Here is a 17,574-nt window from a genome sequence, read left to right as displayed (position 1 = left end):
TGCTGGCTGTGTTCGGGCCTTGGGACTCAAGTTTGGCTTCTGGCTGGTGGGCTCTCTGGTCAGTGTTAAGTGCAGGGTTCACCCGTGCTTATGGCTCGTCCTTGGCCTCCTGCTTACCAGATTGAATGCTGTATGTTCTCACACCTCTGCACGTCCTGCCTGTGCCCTCCAGAACCTGTCCAGATGGCAAGCTGGGCAGCGTAAATTTTTACAATCTTTTTGATGGCCATTTGGAAAGAGATTTTGATAGTCATAAAAATAGTATTATTCTTGAGCCCAGTAATCTGTTTTGGGGAAATCTGTCCTAGGGAAACAACCCAGTGGAAGGAAAAAGCTCTGTGTGTGAAGCTGTTTGTTGCCACATTGTGTACCACTGTGAAAAATTGGGAACAAGGGAATGATATTTTACATTTGTTATCTCTTTGTCTTGCAACAAGTTCCTGAGGAGGGTGTTTCACAGATGAGGTTGGAGAGATCAAATGACTTGCCTGTGAGCTTGGTGTGTTGAGAAACTAAAAGAAGGCAAAGTTAAACCTGTCCGCTTTCCACGAGACCCACTGAATCCATAAACGCTCAGTAGAGGAATGGCTAAATAGTTGGCTGTGAGCCAGTTTGGTGGAACCTAGGGCAGTCATCTCACCTGATAATGATGCGTGATTCTGCAAAAACATGAAAAATATGTAAGATAGAAGACTAGGCTGAAAAGAACATAAAAAGATTGGTTTCGTAATCTAGTTATATTCCAAGTGTTGTTGGGGGCCCAGTTTTTAAATTCTGTTACGGCTACAGTATTGTTTGTGAGTAAACAGATGTTTGCCTAGTAACTGTTTTTGTGATTTGAGGACATGAGGGAGAGTATTGGAATCAGAAATTGATTCCAAAGTGTCCTCCTCATTTTACGAACCTCGCTTAGCTGCTGCTGAGCAGAATGATCTCACATGTAGTATTGTTGAGCAGTGGTGAACTTTGGGCAGCAAGAGGTCATGGTTTTTGTGATGTCTAGGTGAGTGGTCTAATAGTTTTTGGACTTTCAAAGAGCATCAAAAAACTGATGATGGCCCAAAGATCTGTTTGTCGAGGGCTTGAGTGAGACATGGATTCCTTTGAAAGCTGTCCTCTATTTCCTGCCTGCCAGGTGCTGTAACTCATATTGTTGTCACAACACTCCTGTGAGGTAACTGATTTTTATCCTTATTTTATAGATGAGCCAACAGTGGCTCAAAGATGTTAAATAATTTTCCCAAGGTCACATGGCTCACAAGTGGTGGCACTGGGAGGTCAGTCTATTTCCGGTGACCCCAGGGCCCTTGCTCTTCGCCCTTGCTGCCTTGAGTCCAAAGATGATCTGGCGGGGAGAGCTTCAGCTTTGGGGGCCCAGTCTCTTGCAAGTCGCTGAAACTGATCACCAGAGTTAGGTGCCTTGCTTAGATTTCAGTGGAGGTGAGCCTGGTTGGAGTTGCCCTGATTCTTTTTTAAGTTGTTGGTTTTTGTTTTTCTTCCCTTCCTGAGGGAGCTCTAGGCCAGGCAAGGCTTTTGACAGGGAGTGGGAGGAAGCCAGAGTGACAGCAGCTCCTTCAGAGTCTGTCCTGCTGCTGAGCTGGGACCTCTCTCCAGCTTTGGGAAGCACCACCCATAATCCTGTTGGGACATTTCCCGTTTCAGATGACTGCAGTTCCACAACAGTCCTGGGGTTCCAAGGGCTGGGATGTGGCAAAGTACAGCTCGTGTATTACCTTACATTTCAGCATTAAGTTTCTAAGTCGTATTTGGTGGGTTTTATTTTGGGGGTATTTGTTCCTACTATATGGTAAGCTGTTTTCAGTTTTTCCAGTTCAAGGTTTTTTTTTCATCTTATTGAATTTGATTCTCTTGAAGGGAAAAATACAAATGAGAAGAATATTAATATATTTTAAGTTCTTATGCCGTGCTAGGCACAATACCAAAAATTCTAATTAATTTCTTTTAATCCTATACTCGGTCTCTGAGATACGTATTCCTTTAATCTATAAAAACGAATCGAGGCACACAGAAAAATGAACTTGACTAAGGTCATACACCTAATAGGGTGGTGTGGATTGTATTCATTCATCTGTTTATTCACGCATTTAACAAATGTTGATGAAGCATCCGCTGTGTTCCAGATACCGTGCTAACACCTCAAGGGAAACAGCCATGAACAGACAGATAATGTCCCTGGCCTCAAGAAGTGGAATATAGTCATATAATCAGTGTGATGATAGATAATAGAGTGTAAATAAACGAGTACAGATTGTGAAGAGTTCTAGCAAGAAAATTAAGAGTTATATGTTCAAGAGTGACTTGGTGGAGTCACTCTTGAACATATAACTCTTAATTCTAAGAGTGATGGTCAAAAATCAATGGTGTGATGGGAACCAGATCTGAATCTGAAGCCTGTGGGACTCTCCTTGCATCACATTGCCTTCAAGCATTTCTTTTTCTTGGAGAGAGAGAGAGAGAGCGAGCGTGCGTGTGTGCGTGTGTGTGCACAAGCAAGTGGGGGGATGGGCAGAGGGAGAGGGAGAGAGAATCTCAAGCAGACTCCCCACTGAGCGTGGAGCCCGACATGGGGCTGCATCCCACGATGCTGAGATCATGACCCAAGCCGAAACCAAGAGTCGGATGCTCAACTGACTAAGCCACTGAGGCGCCCCAAGAAATTCTTAAATGTGTCCAGCCAGCCAGCCAGGCAGCCATTGGGCATTTAGTAACTGTCTCTTACGTTTCAGACTAGAATGTACAAGATAAGTGTGGCTCCCGGTCTCTTGGAGATGGCTTGGTTAGAAAAGCAGGTTACCAGCTGGTATAATGCAGTGTGATAATTGCTATTGTAAAGAAAGCAGAGGGTATGTGGAAACATTTAGAAGCGTCCCCAGTCCAGTGTGATGGGGCCAGTCAGAGAAAACCTTAACGAGGGAAGTGGTATTAAGTGGAGAACAGGGCTGGCGTTGTTGTGGCAGGATGGTGCCTGTATCTCATTGTGTTCACGTGGGCCTGTCTGGGGTTTGGTTTGTATTAACCTTGTCAAGGCTGATTTACCTTTCCCTTGTTTTGTTTAAAACTCCTTTACCTATAAATAGGACAAGTACTCTTTCAAGTGTTGTTGAGAATTGTAGCAGTGTGTACAATGCAGATCTTCTAAGTAACCTCCGTAAATATTTTATTGGTAGCTGAGTAATAGAATAAGTTTTCTCTTTATAGGAAGCATCTGGTGGAGTAGACTTTTTTGTTTGAATGAATGTTTTATGTGCTGTTTCCTTAAAACATTTAAAGGGAGGCTTTAATGAACTTACCGATTGTTTCTGGTGGCTGTTCTTGTTAGCAACAAAACTGAAAACTTCAGTGTTAACAAGAGGGCCGAGGACAGACAGTTCGATGCAGAGTCTGCTTAGCATTTTCTTTTATCCAGTCCTAAAAATATGTTTATTGAAAAGTATTATATGCTCTTACCAATTATTTTTAAAAATGCTGTGGGGATGTATTAACATTCAAGTACAGCTATTACTATTTTACTATATTTCATTTTAGTTCTTTTTAAATCAACTTTATTGAAGTATAATTAGCATGAGCAAAATTCACCAGTTTTAAGTGTTGGATGAGTTGTGACAAGTGTGTACTCCCTTGTGAGCTGTCATAATCAAGATACATATATATGTATATATGTATAAAACATATAAGTATATGTTTTTTGGGGTATATGTGTGTACAGTTCTAGGCTCATGTAACTATCACCACAATTAGAATACAGAACATTCCATAATGCCAAAAAATTCCCATGTGTTGTCTCTTTGTGGTCAAACCCTCTCTTTACCCCAAACCTCTGGCAACTAATGCTCTGGTCTCAGTCCCTATAATTTGGCTTTTTCCAGATGTCTTATAAATGGCATCACACAGTAATGTAATCTTTTGAGGTTGACTTCTTTCCCTTACCGTAAGGTCTTTGAAATTCATTCATGTTGTTGTGTGTATCATAGTTACTGAGTATTAGTCCATCATATAGATGTACACTTTATATATTCACCTTTTGAAGAACATTTGGGTTCTTTCTAGGTTTTGGTGGTTCTTAATTAAAGCTGTAGTAAACATTTGTGTACAGGTTTCTGGGTGAATGTAGGTTTTCATTCCTCTAGGGTAAATACCTAGGACTAGAATTGCTGAGTCATATGGTGAGTGTAGATTTTTTTTGGGGAGGTGCGGTAAGGAACTGCCAAACTGTTATGCAGAGTGGTTGTGCCATTTTGCATTCCCATCAGCAGAGTATGAGGATTCCATTTGCTCCACATCCTCATCAGCATTTGGTATTCTCAATTCAAAAGGATTTTTTTAGCCATTCTAATAGGTACTGAAACTCATTGTAGTTTTAATTTCTGTTTTCCCCTAATGACTTAAGATGTTGAAAATCTTTTCTTGTGATTATTTGTCATCTGTATGTCTTCTTCTGTGAAGTTCCTTTGAAAATTTTTGGCCTATTCTTTTTTTTCTTTTTAACTGGATGGTTTTCTTATAATTACATTTTGGGAGTTATTTATGTATTCTAGATACAGTTCCTATGTTGGATTTGTGATTTGCATATATTTTCTCCCAGTAGGTAGCTTGTCTAATCATTTTCTTAGCATTGTTTTTCAAAGCAAATGTTTTAAATTCTGACGAAGCCCAATTTACTGATCAAAAAAGTTTTTTTAAATGGCTCATGGCTTTGGGGTTATAGGTAAGAACTCAGCCTAGCTCTAGGTCCCAAGGACTTCCCCCTATCTATTCTTCTGAAAGTTGTAGAATTTTCTATTTTACATTTAGATCTATGATCTAATTTGAGTTAACTCTTATTTAAGGTATGATAGGTTGAGGCTCATTTTTTTTGCAAGGAGATGTCTAATCATCAGATCAGGTTTATTATTTTGTAGGTAGATGTCCAGTTGTTCCCACTGGCATTTGTTGAGAATGAAAAGACTGTCCTTTCTCTGTTGAATTGTATTTGCACTGTGAAAATCAATAAAAGGAAAACCTCGTTTGCAGTGGAGTTGGAGGCCAGCAGAGGGAGCTTTCAGCCCTGTCACTTGGCAGTCTCAGAGCCTGCAGGAGGAGAAGGTCCTTGCTCCTAGATACTACTTTACTGCCCCAACAGGAGGAAGGAAGGTTTCTTATTCCCCACGGCAACAGCCCAGCCAATGAGAGACTGTCATCCAGTGAGAAGCCGCCATACTTCCAGCTCCCAGTTTACCCCAGTGGGCTTTTAAGCCCTTCCTGGCGTCCCCCTTTCCTTGGTAAAACAGCATTTCTTGCCTTTGTTCTCTGGACTGGCCTATGGTTTTGCCACAGCTTGCTTGTCCTGGATTGTGGTTCCCTGCTATTCCTGAATAAACCCATCTTTTGCTGGTAGAAAAACTGGCAGTTTTATTTTTAAGGTTAACAGCAGCTTTGTCAAAAATCAGTTAGCTGTTCCACGATTCATTATTTGCATCAAAAATAATGATGTAATGTATGGTGATTAACATAACATAATAATTAAAAAAATAAATTAGCTGTAATTGTCTGCTTGATTGGATTCTTTTTCAAAGTTATTTTCACCCATCTAGCTCTTTTACTGTTCATATCAATTTTATAATCAGCTTGTTTCTACGTATCAGAAATCCTGTGGGCATTTTGATTGGGATTATGTTAAATCTATAGATCAGTTTGGAGAGAACTGACATCTTTATTATATTGTCTTCCAATCCATGAATTTGGTAAATCTCTTCACTTATTTAGGTTCTTGATTTCTTCAGCATTTTGTGGTTTTAAGCATACATAATGTTTTATTAGATTTATATTTATAAATTTACAATTTTTGGTGGTATTGTAAAATGGTATTTAAAAAAGTTTCAGTTTCCAGTTGTTTGTTGCTAGTTTATTGAAATATGCTTGATATTTGCATATTGACTTTGCTAAATTCATGAATTCTAGGATCTTTTCTGTTGATTTCTTGCGATTTTCTACATAGATAATCATATTGTCTTCAGATAAAGATGGGTTTTATTTCTTCCTTTCCAAACTGGATGCCTTTTACATTGTCTAGGACTTCAAATGCAATGTTGAATAGGAATTGTGAGAGTGGATATCATTTCCTTGTTCCCAGTGTTGGGGAAGTAGCATTGCTTTTCATCTTTAATTAAATACGTTGTTTGTAAATGTATGGGTTTTTTGTAGATACCCTTTAGCAGATTAAGGAAGTTTCCTTTAATTCCTAGTTTGCTGAGTATTTATCTTGAGTGGCTGTTGGGTTTTGCCAGATGCTTTTTCTGCACCTGTTGATATGATTATATATTTTTTTTCTTCTTAGTTTTTTAGTCTGGTGGATTACATGGATTGACTTTTGAATGTTGAATTAGCCTTACATTCTTGGGCTAAATCCCACTCATGATGTATTAATCTGCTTTTTCAATTTGCTAAAATTTAGTTGAGGATTTTCCATCTATATTCATGGGTGACTTAGTCTATAGTTTTCTTGTAATGTTTTTGTCTGGTTTTGGTATTGGGGTAATGTTGCCCTCATAAAATGAAGTGGGAAAGTTCCCTTACCTTCTGTTTTCTGGAAGAGATTGTATAGAAATGGTGTTATTTCTTCTTTAAATATTTGGTAGAAATTGCTACTGAAATCGTCTTGTTTTGGAATTGTTTTTTCTGGAAGGGTTTTAATTATAAATTCAGTTTTAAAAATAGATACAAGACTATTCTGGTTATCTGTTGCTTCTTTGGTGAATTTTGATAATTTGTGCTTTTCACAAAATTGTGTTATTTCATCTAAGTTGTCCAATTTATGTGCATAGAATTGTATGTATTATTCTCTATCCCTCTAATTGCTGTGGGATCTGTAGTGATGACCTCTCTTTTGTTCTTTGATATTGGTAACTTATGTCTTCTCTCTTTTTTCCTTTGCCAGTCTTGCCAGAGGTCTATCAATTTCATCGATCATTTGAAAGTACCGTCTTTTTTTTTTTTTTTTTAAAGATTTTTATTTATTTATTTGACAAAGAGAGATACAGCAAGAGAGGAAACACAAGCAGGGGTAGTGGGAGAGGGAGAATCAGGCTTCCCACTGAGCAGGGAGCCTGATGCGGCTCAATCCCAGGACACTGGGATCATGACCTGAGCCGAAGGCAGACGCTTAACGACTGAGCCACCCAGGCGCCCCAAGAGCCATCTTTTGAAGTAGGCTTTTTTCTGTTATTTTTCTGCTTTCCATTTTATTGTTTTCTGCTCTTATGTTTAGTATATCTGTCATTTTGCTTGCTTTGGGTTTATTTTGCTCTTATTATAGCTTCTTAAGGTAGAAGCTTAGATTGTTGATTTGAAACCTTTCTTGTTTTCTAATTCATTTAATAGTATAAATTTTCCCCAATCACCACTTTAACAGCATCCTACAAATTTTGATATATTTGCATTTTCGTTAAATTCAAAATGTCTTCTGATTTCCCTTGAGACTTCCTCTCTGACCCATGGATTGTTTAGAAATGTGTTATTTAATTTCTAAGTATTTGGGGATTTTCTAATTTCTTTCTGTTATTGATTTCTAGTTTAAGTTTATTATGGTCAGAGAACATGGTTTGATTTCAGTTCTTTTAAATTTGTTAGGTTTGTTTTATGACCCATGATATCTATGACCATGATATCTACCTATCCATGAACAAGCAAAGTGAACCTATGGAAAAGTTGCAAAATAGCCCAACAACCAACCATATATACTACGTCTAGGTTCATCAATTAATATTTTGCTACATTTGCTTTCTTCTTTTTCTCATTAGAGAGTTTATTGCAGACATCACAACAGCATCCTTAAGTACATAGCATGTATCTCTTACTTAGGACATTCTCCTGCAAAATCATAATACTATTACCTAATACAAAGTTGTCGTTCAGATTCCCTCACTTAGCCTCATGGAGCCTTTTTTTTTTTTTTTTAAATTCAAGATTTATTGTATGTTTTCATTGCACTTAGTAATCATGCCTCCATTACTTCCATTTATTAAAAAGAGTTCCCCAACCATTTTTGCCTTCAGATTGTTGTTAAGATTTTTGAAGAGTTCAGGCCCGTTATTTTGCAAATGTCCTTATATTTGGCTTTGTCTGGTGGACTCCTTGATCAGGTGCAGGCTAAAAGTTGTGGGCAGGAACATTTTAAATGAAATTGCTTGCTTTCAGTGATTCATTTCAGGAGGCGTGGCATGTCACTTTGTCCTACCACTGGTGACATTTAATATATTCCCCTTGATTTAGGAAGTGTCTACTGGATTCCTAAATTGTAATGGTACCAGGGCGCCTGGGTGGCTCAGTCTGTTAGGCATCCGACTGGATTTCGGCTCAGGTCATGATCTCAGGGTTGTGAGATCGAGCCCCATGTCAGGCTCTGTGCTCAGTGGGGAGTCTTCTTGAGATTCTCTCTCTCTCCCCCCATGCACATGCATGCTCTCTCTCTCTCTCAAATAAGTAAATTTTAAAATAAATAAATAAATAGTTATAGTAGCTTTTCCTTTTGTAATTAATAAGCCATCTGTGGGATAATATCTTGAAGCTGGGTGAATATCATGTTCTCCGGTGATCTTTTATCTAATGCTTTTAGCACTGGTGATTCTTACCTGAATCAGTTATTACTGTAGTGGTTGTATAATGGTGGTTTTCCGTTCCTTTTATTCTTCTACATTTATTAACTGGATTTCTTTTGTAAAGAAGAGATTTGCCTCTTACTTTCCTTCCGTTTTCTTTCTTTTCTTTCTTTCCTTACTTATTATCAGTGTGGAGACATGAATTCTTTCCTCAGTCAGTATCATTCCAGTGCTCAGCTTGTCTTAAATTTGGCTAGTGAGAACCACTTAATCCTGGGTTGGTACACTTGCAGCAGAGGGAAGTTTTCTGTAGTATTTAACATTTCAGTCCATTCGTAGCCTTAGGAACTATGGGGATTAATGCAGGTACCATGCTTTAGACCTTGCTTTCGATAACCCTTCTGTGCTTATTTTCCAGCAAATCACTGAATTGAAGAAAGAAAACTTTAATCTAAAGCTCCGCATCTATTTCCTGGAGGAAAGAATGCAACAGGAATTTGATGGCCCCACCGAACACGTCTATAAAACTGTGAGGTCCCACTTCTCACTGCCACCCCTGGTGTCTTTGCTCATAGTCCTTCCCAGCAGAAATTTGATTAATATTTGTTCTCAGAGTTAGCCTGAATAGACAGAGCTGCTTTCATTTAATTTGAATTGATTATGGGCAGCATAAAGACAATAGGATGACCTTAATATTAAGCAAAGAGATACAAGATTCATTTTAAGGGAATCTTTTCTCTTGTTTTAAAATCCGAATTCTGATTTACTGTCTTTATTTCCGTTGCCTTTTCTAAAGTATTTATAATTTAGACAAAAGCAGTGAAGTGGTAGAATGTCTTTGGAAGTGCAGACTCCAGGTAACTACTGTTACCAACTAACCGTGGGCAGGTCACCTCAGCTCTCTGGGCTTGCTTTTGGAGGGAAGTGATCATCCCTCCGTCACAGAGTTATTTGTGTGGATTAAAATGAGATGACAGATGAAGAGCCCCAGCACACAGTCAGTGCTTGACAATTGTCATCATCGTCTTACCGAGCTTCCCTTGGCAGCCCGGAGTTAGGACTGTCAGTTTTCTGTGCTGTTAAGCAATCTTCTGGATTCCTTGTGTACTTGCTTGTAAACTGTGAGAAAAACGGCTGTTCCCGTCTGAAGTCTCAACCTGGCGGCCTCTGCCTGAGAGTGGAAAACAGAACTTGGCTTTCTTGAAAAGACTTGAGTACAAACAATATTTCAGTGCCCAGTTTTTGGCTTTCTCCAGTAGATTAGCCGTTGGCCTGGGGATTATTCCGTCTTTTCTCTTCTGAAGTTTGCACCAGTGGAAACTTTTGAAGGGGGAAAAGGACCTCTCCTTGAGTTCCAGCAGATGAACTTAAATGGGCTTGTCTTGAAGAGGGATTGTATTGTACTTCTGAGCCTTTTCAAGAATTGAAAAGCCCCCTTGTCCCTTAAGACAGTTTTTTTTCTGTAGTGTGGGGGTGGAAAGGCAATGAGAATATCCCGTTTTCTGGAAGGGAGTGAAGATGCAATCACAATTTGAAGGAAAAACCAATAGCCTAAAACATTTTATATGTAAATATGGTTACATACTTGTAGGGCGATAGGGAGCCAAAGCATGTTAATTGTTTGCTGTGTGTCGGGCACCAGCCTGGGCATTTGTACCTTCATCCTCTTAATTTTAATGGTCAGGACAGCCCTATGCAGTGGAGATTATCCTCATCTTTCAGAAGAGGACACTGAAGTTCAGGGAAGATCAGTAACTTGCTTGGTGTCACATAGCTACTATGAGGGGTGGATTTTGAATGTAGGCCTACTGACCTCATTGTCCTATGCTGTGTAGCTTTTTCTTTTTACACAGTCTGATTAGATGACCTGATTTAATTGTACTTTTATTTCAAGTTTTTGGATAAGTGCATGGCTCAAAATTCAAAAAAACATCAAAGGAATACACTAAAAAAGACTTTCATCCACCGTTGTCTCCTAGTTCCCCAGATCTAACCGATATTATTAATTATTTATGTAGAGGAATTTTATGTATACACAAGCAAGTGTGTGTGTGTTGTGTGTGTGTGTGTGTGTGTGTGTCCCCTTTTTACATAAATGCAGGCACGTTCTGTCCTGCACCTTGCATTTTTCTTTAACAATATCTTGGATACCTTAACAGTGGTTTAAGAGCTTCTTTATTCTTTTTTATAATGATATTCCATTTTCAGCTTGTACGGTGTCTTGATTTTTGGTTTGGAAACTAATTATCACGTGTATAAGTTTATAACTTGAGGGATTGGGCTTGAGAAAAACAGCCTAGTGGACACGTGAGCCCTCCATGCTCTTATATTCCTGGGTTGGGGTGCCAGTTAGTTCGTCAGAAAGCAGTTTAGAATACCTGGTGTCAGTTCCTACACAGAAACTCTCTGCCCTTCCTAGAGTGGAAAAGGAACCCTCTGTTTGAGGGGTTTTCACAGAACCAGTTGAAGACCGATGCACTGGCATGCAGTGTCCTTTCTGCAAAGATCAGCGTCTTTTAGAAAAAGTTCGGCCTCACAGATGACTTGTTTAGTTCCTGTTGTTGACAGTGAAGAAAATTTTGCGCCCTGTCTGCTAGGCTCTTCTCATCTGTTAGCTCATTTGCTCCCCCTCGCATCCCCCGTGTCAGATGGGCTTGTATTGTTCATTTGACGCTTAGGTGGCCCAAAAGGAGAAACTCTGCTTTCTTCCCTCCTGGACTTGTGCTTCCAAGGACGATTACAGGCTGGTGCTTCCAGTTTCATGTTTGATGCTAGCATGAAGCCAGGGCCTGTGTCTGCCTTGTTTACCACGGTTTCCCCAGTGCTGAGCCCCATGCTTGGCCTGTCACAGGTGATGGGTATATATCTGTCACGTGACAGAAGGAATAAATGAGCAGCCACTGACTTACGACAGTTTCCTCCTGGTAAAGAGGGGAGGCAGAATTTGAACCCCTGTCCTCATTAACAGATTGGTTTTCATTCCAGATGACTTCTCATTCTGGGGTCCTTGTTCCCCCAGGGCTGCTTGGCAGAAAGGTGGGAGGCATGTCCCCTGAGATTGTAAATTTTACTGGAAATGGGATTTTTATTTAAAATAATATGCATGTATTATGGAGTAGAATGTAAAATTGGCATGAATTATTAAAACCAAACAGGAGCAAGATTTCAGAGAAATCCTGGGTGTATAGCAACCCCGTGCAAACTACACACTCAGACCCCAGTCTCTCCTACTTGAGTTCATCTAATATTCTGTCTGGAATACACTTGTGGACCAGTTTGGGGAGCCCACCACTGCCCCACTGTCTCACATTGCAGTCTGTTTGCCAGAGATTCTGTCTTTGGGTTTTCACGTGAGTTAGAAGCCCAAGGCCATGTGTGACTCCTTTCATTCCAGTCCGTTAAGAGGAGGATGGTTGGTTGGAGAACACTGTGGTGTCCCTTATAGACCTGAGATCTGACACTGAAACGAGACGGGCAGTGATGCGGCCTCCCACAAACCATCCACGTTTTGGGGGTTTTTTTTTTTTTTTTGAAGCTGTAACACGTTCCCACTGCTACAGCCACCACATGCATGATTGTAAACAACCAGAAGTAATTGCCTTGGAATGGTAAAAGCAAACTGCAGAATTGCTTGTAAATTTGCTTGGCGGAGGGCAAACAATTTTTAAATCAGCCTCACTTGTATGACATTTATGCCTCAGTGTTTGAATGCTCTGGCCATTAGAAGCTTGGAAAATTTACATAATTGTTCCAAGTCTTGAGAAATCCAGGGCTTTCTTTTGAGACCACCAGTGTTTAATAATTCCCTTTTCCCTGTGCCCTGAGGCTAATGAGGTTTTGAATCTAGCATCTGCCTATTATAGGCCCCGTGTAAGTTGGTCTGTGCTGAAAGCAGTCTCCCCACAGCAGACGTTCACGTTCGTGTGTTCCGTATTTTACGTGTTTCTTTTCTCTCCTGATCTTGACTGGAAGAACATCGAACTCAAGGTGGAAGTAGAGAGTCTGAAGCGGGAGCTCCAGGAGAGAGAGCAGCTGCTCATCAAAGCCTCGTGAGTACCTGTCATCCTGTCACCAGCTTGCAGGACGCCTGGGGTCCCGGTGGTGGAGGCTGGTGGGGCAGTAGAACACAGCCTTGCGCTTTCTAAGCCAGTTTGCTCCCGCTGGGCCCTGAGGATGCCAAGGAGGTGTTCGTTTTTATTTATCTTTCACCAGACTTTTGAAGTGTAATATACTTAACGGGGAAAACGATTCCATCTTAAGGGTACAGCATGATGACTTTTCCCGAAGCAAACACAACTCATGGGGCTATGATCCAGATCAAAAGCCAGAACATCACCAGCCCCCCAGAAGTCCCCTTTGTGCTCCCAGAACTTAGCCTTCTCCACCAGGATAACCACTGTGCTGACCGCCGATAGCATCGTTCCTCAGTTCTGCTCGCTTCTGAACTTTATAGGAATGGACTCGTACACTATACATGCACCCTTTTGTGCCTGGCCTCTTTCCTCAGCCCTGTATTTGTGCAATCCAGCCCTGGCCTGAATTCTAGCGGTAGCTCGTTCATTTTCATTGCTGTGAAAGCCCTAGGGGCTGGCAGGGGTCCTGAGGGACTCCCATGGTGAGTGAGGCTGGGCGCGCAGAGGGTAGGGCTTTATTCAGAGTAACTCGTTTCTGTATCTGTTCAGTGCACTGGGGTTTCTTGTAATATTTTGTTTCAAAGAGGTGTTGTGCTGAAAACTGTTATTTTAGTTAATCACATAATTAATTTAAATATTTATTGAACAACAAGCCCAGTTTAGAGAATACAGTCTGTGACTCGATTAGGTAATCCATTCACTCATAAACACTTTCCGTGTAATTGTGCCATGTACTGAGGATTTGCAGAGACCTCCCCTCATGCCGGCGGCTCAGCAGAGACTGGTGAGCTGTATCGCACACCTGGAGTCTCACGGAGGTACAGTGACAGGGCGTTTGGGGGTCCAGTGGGACACCGAAGCGTACAGAGTTTTGCTTGGGGAACACGGAATAAGACTTCCCAGGGCTGACCCACCAAGGATGTGGCTGAAAGCTTATGTAGAAACGCTTCATTTGTCACAGGAGCTGAGCTCCTGCTGGATATGGTGGGCCAGGAGCATGGCGTCTTTGGTTTAGGACGTGGCTGCACTGCTCTGGGCCAGGCCATATGATTCCTTTCAGTGCCACACGGCTGCTGGCTTTGAGGAGACTAGAGGTTCCTGGGCTTCTCTGAGTTATGGCGGCCTTGCACACGTGCTCTTTTCTGAACGAGCAAATGAATGAGTGAGTGAACGAGTAAATTAGAGTAGTAAGTTTTGTTTTGTTTGGGTTGCTGTTGCTATTTTGTTTTTGTTTTTGAAGCCCATCATTTCTCTGGCAGGAAGTCAAATCCACTTTACCAAGTCTGGAAGTTGGTAGTAGAAATTGAATTTGGTTTGTTTTGTCCCTGCCTGCTGCAGGTCTTGGCTAGGACTTGTTCGCAGGCATGTACCTGCAGGAACCCAAACTCACAAAGGCTGCGTGCTCTCTTCCAGGCCACACAGGGCTGAGTGGTTTCAGGGCTCGTGCACCTGTTTGTATGTGTAGGTTCTCCAGGCTGCCCAAACAGACCTTTTTTAGCCTGACCAGTTTTATTAATTTATCCAGAAAATATTAAGCAGCTGTTGTGGGCTGCACTGGACTAGGTTCCCGGGGATGCAGTGGTGATCCAGACAGACACATGGGGCTTATGTTCTAGAAGGGGCGATGGTGATAAAATACTTGGAATAATAAATGTATGAATCCAAAGTGGGAAAAGAGCTGTGAGAAAGATAAGAGGAGCGATGAGTGCTAATAGAGTAGGAGCAGACCTGCAAATAGAGATGTGTGACAAGGAAGGGGCCCTGAGGAGGTGGCGCTCAGGTGAGATCCGAGGAGCCCATAGGAATTAACTGGTGTGCGTGTAGGTCTGAGGAAATATGGGGAGGGTGGGGTGGGGTCTCCCTTTTGTCCTGGAGGGTCTTGAAGCCACAGCAGGATTATCCCAAGATAAATGGAAAACAGTCATGGATTTTGAGCAGCGGACACAATGAGAGTTTAGTTTCGTGGAGGTCACTGTGGATGCTGAGTGGGAAGTGATTGTCGACAGAGCATGAAGGGAGACCAGTTAGGAGGCTAGCCTGGGAGTTTAGGTGAGAGACTAGTGATGGAGATGGAAGGGTGGGTTAGAAAGACATTTGGTGAGGAAAATCAACAGGGCTGGGTAATGGATGGGAAGGGGGAAGTCAGGGATGACTTCTAGACTGGGGCTTAAGATCATGAGCTCTGTTTTTAAGAATGTTTACAATGACTTAACTGTTGTAGCTTTCTCCCCACCAGCTCTTTATCGCACACACTGCTCACAGATACTAAAAATGTCCTGTTCCTGCTGCTTTAGCTTTGCCCTGCCGACCACTTCTGTCTTCTGTCCCCTCCCAGTCCGGAGGCCTTCCCTGTTACTCACCTGACATGGAGGCTCATGGTGAGTCCCACATGGCTGCCTGGAGCCTGCATTTCAGTCTCTTCACAAGCTTCTCTGGCATAGAATCACACTCCCATATGTGTGCAGCACTTGACAGTTTGTTTATTTATTTATATCTTTTTTTTGGAGGGGGAGGGGAAGAGCAGAGAGAGAGAGAGAGAATCTCAAGCAGGCTTCATGCCCAGCACAGAGCCTGACACGGGGCTCAGTCTCATAATCCTGAGATCATGACCTGAGCTGAAATCAAGAGTCCGACACTGAACCGACTGAGCCACCCAGGGGCCCCAGCACTTTACAGTTTATAAAACAGTCTTGCCTCCATTTGCATGCTATCATTCTCCTGGGAGCTAGGCAAATCTTGAGGAAAACCTCAGCTTAGAGAGTTGGGGATTTAGGCCTGGAGATGGGAAGGACCGTGATGAACACCATGTCGTCAGCAGGGTGATCGAAGCTGGGATTCAAACACAAGCCCCTAACTTCTGGTCCAGCACTGTTTTCGTATTCTTTTTTTACTTTCATGTGTGTGATTCTTATTTCTTCAACATGACTCTATGTCTTCTAAAGCCAAGACAAGAGCCTTTTCTCCTTTAGCGGAATATGGGGCTTCTCAGCCATTCCACCTTTGTGGGGCCTTTGTGCGCTTTGCCCACCATAGGACAAGCATAGTGTCTACCACATCCCTGCGAAATGTGCCTTTCCCTTTCCCCTAACTGCCCAGCACCTCCAAGCGTGTGTGTGGTACATTCTTGTGGTGGAAAAATAACCTTTATTAATGCTCTCAACTCCCTTTGACGCTTTTATGGTGGTTGTTTTTATGGTGGGCGGGGGCGGGTGGGAGATATGGGACCTGTCACAGGAAAAGCCCCTGCTTTTTCTCAAGAACTATAATTAGAATGGAAAGAATCAAGAGGAAGCGTTGACAGTTAAAAGGGGTAGCGGGGGGGTGGTATTTATAGAAGGTTCTTTTTTGTATCAGGTGAAATACTGGATTAGACCACTTTGTCCCACTCTTGCCTCGCCTTAGTTCTTGCTCTCTCTCTTGTCTGTTGGCCCAGATTCTATCAGGAGAGACAGGGTAGGGGGAGTGAACTGGCATTTATTGAGATCCTACTTTGCCCCAGACCCTGTGCCAGGCACTTGACACGCTTTATCAATTTTACAACAATGATGTGAGGCAGCCGGTATTCCCATTTCAGTGCGGAGAAAACTGGGGCTCAGAGGAGTTGGGGGGGGGCCTGCCCAGGTTGGTAACAGAGCTGGGATGGGTCTGGCTCTGGAGCCCACTCTGCCTTGCTGTGGAGTAAACATGTATGTGTGCTGGCTTTTCATTGCTATATTTATCAGTTACAATAAGGGGACATTAAAAACAAAAGCAGACATAGTGTCGGGAGTAAATTTTATCTCTGTAGCTTTAAAACACAAACAAAAATAATAATTCCATTAGTAGAGGAAAATTGCACCATACTGCTGAGTATAAATTTTATTGCTACAGTAACTGTAAAATACAAAGATGATAAATGAAAAGTTGGAACATTTATTATTGGGAATATATTTTATTGGTATAACTAAAATGCAAACAAACTGAATAATACCAGTACTTGTTAAAAATTGTAGTCTGCCTCTTGACAACGTATATGATTCTGACTATAAAACACCAAGGTTCGATCCGGGCCAATAGGAAGGAGATGGTGTATTTGCCCTCGCTGGGCAGGGGTTGGGGTGCGGGTTGGGGGAGGTGGGGCTAGAAGGAACCGTTCCCTAGAGGAGGTTCTGTAAAGCCCAAGGGCTAAAACCCTTGCAGTGGTTAGTGGGAATTCAGGACTGGAAACATCCCATATCCAAGGCTCAGGAAGAAAAGCCTCTAGTCTGGAATTCTTTAAGCCGTATGTAAGACCTCTTGAGGAGTGATAGAAACCACTGGATCCCTGTGAACTCTGGACGGCGCTGATGGAGAAATGAGCTGAGGGAGTGGGGGCCGAGGACATTTCATGGCGTTAGTCAGGAGGTTGCAGTGGTGGTGGCTTGGTTCTAGCCAGAGGAGGACCTGTTCTCGGCTCAGAGGGGTAGACTGAGGCCTGTCATAGCATCCCAGCAGGGGCGGTGGTGGCCTCAGGGACAGCAGGCGGCGCTCGGATCAGAGAGGAAGGGGCACCTTGCTGTGGCCACCACAGTGTTAGCACATGAGTTCTCAGAGGCTGTCCTGTCTGTAAGAGGTGATTCACCCAGAGGCGCATTGAGGACATATATAGAGTTTACTTTTGGAAGCAAATCTGTTCAAGCTTCAGAGTCCGTGTTCTTTCTTTCAGTTGTTCACATTGAATTCCATTAAAATGATGTCATGACACTGGGGCCTTCTGAAGGCTTATTGGTGAAAGGAAGCACGGTATGAATAAAGTCTTTATTTGCAGGCAACTCATGTTTGATACTTGGGCAGCAAGTGTGGCCCTCTTGACTTTCCATTGTTCTCAG

General features: G+C 42.1%; 1 protein-coding gene across 5 annotated transcripts in view; it reads left to right on the top strand.

Moving 5' to 3' along the window:
• The window catches only part of CDK5RAP2 (CDK5 regulatory subunit associated protein 2), a 174,950-nt gene that overhangs the window by 19,622 nt on the left and 137,754 nt on the right, over positions 1–17,574 (top strand). For all 5 annotated transcript variants that reach the window (XM_032419158.1, XM_032419157.1, XM_032419155.1 and 2 more), the window contains exons 4-5: positions 9,013–9,123; positions 12,567–12,643. In XM_032419158.1, coding sequence (XP_032275049.1) covers positions 9,013–9,123; positions 12,567–12,643 — 188 coding nt within the window. The remainder of the gene's footprint in view (positions 1–9,012; positions 9,124–12,566; positions 12,644–17,574) is intronic.

This window comes from Phoca vitulina, unplaced genomic scaffold (genome assembly GCF_004348235.1).
Source record: "Phoca vitulina isolate PV1807 unplaced genomic scaffold, GSC_HSeal_1.0 scaffold21, whole genome shotgun sequence".
NCBI lineage: Eukaryota > Metazoa > Chordata > Mammalia > Carnivora > Phocidae > Phoca > Phoca vitulina.
This window is presented reverse-complemented; position numbering and strand designations above follow the sequence as displayed.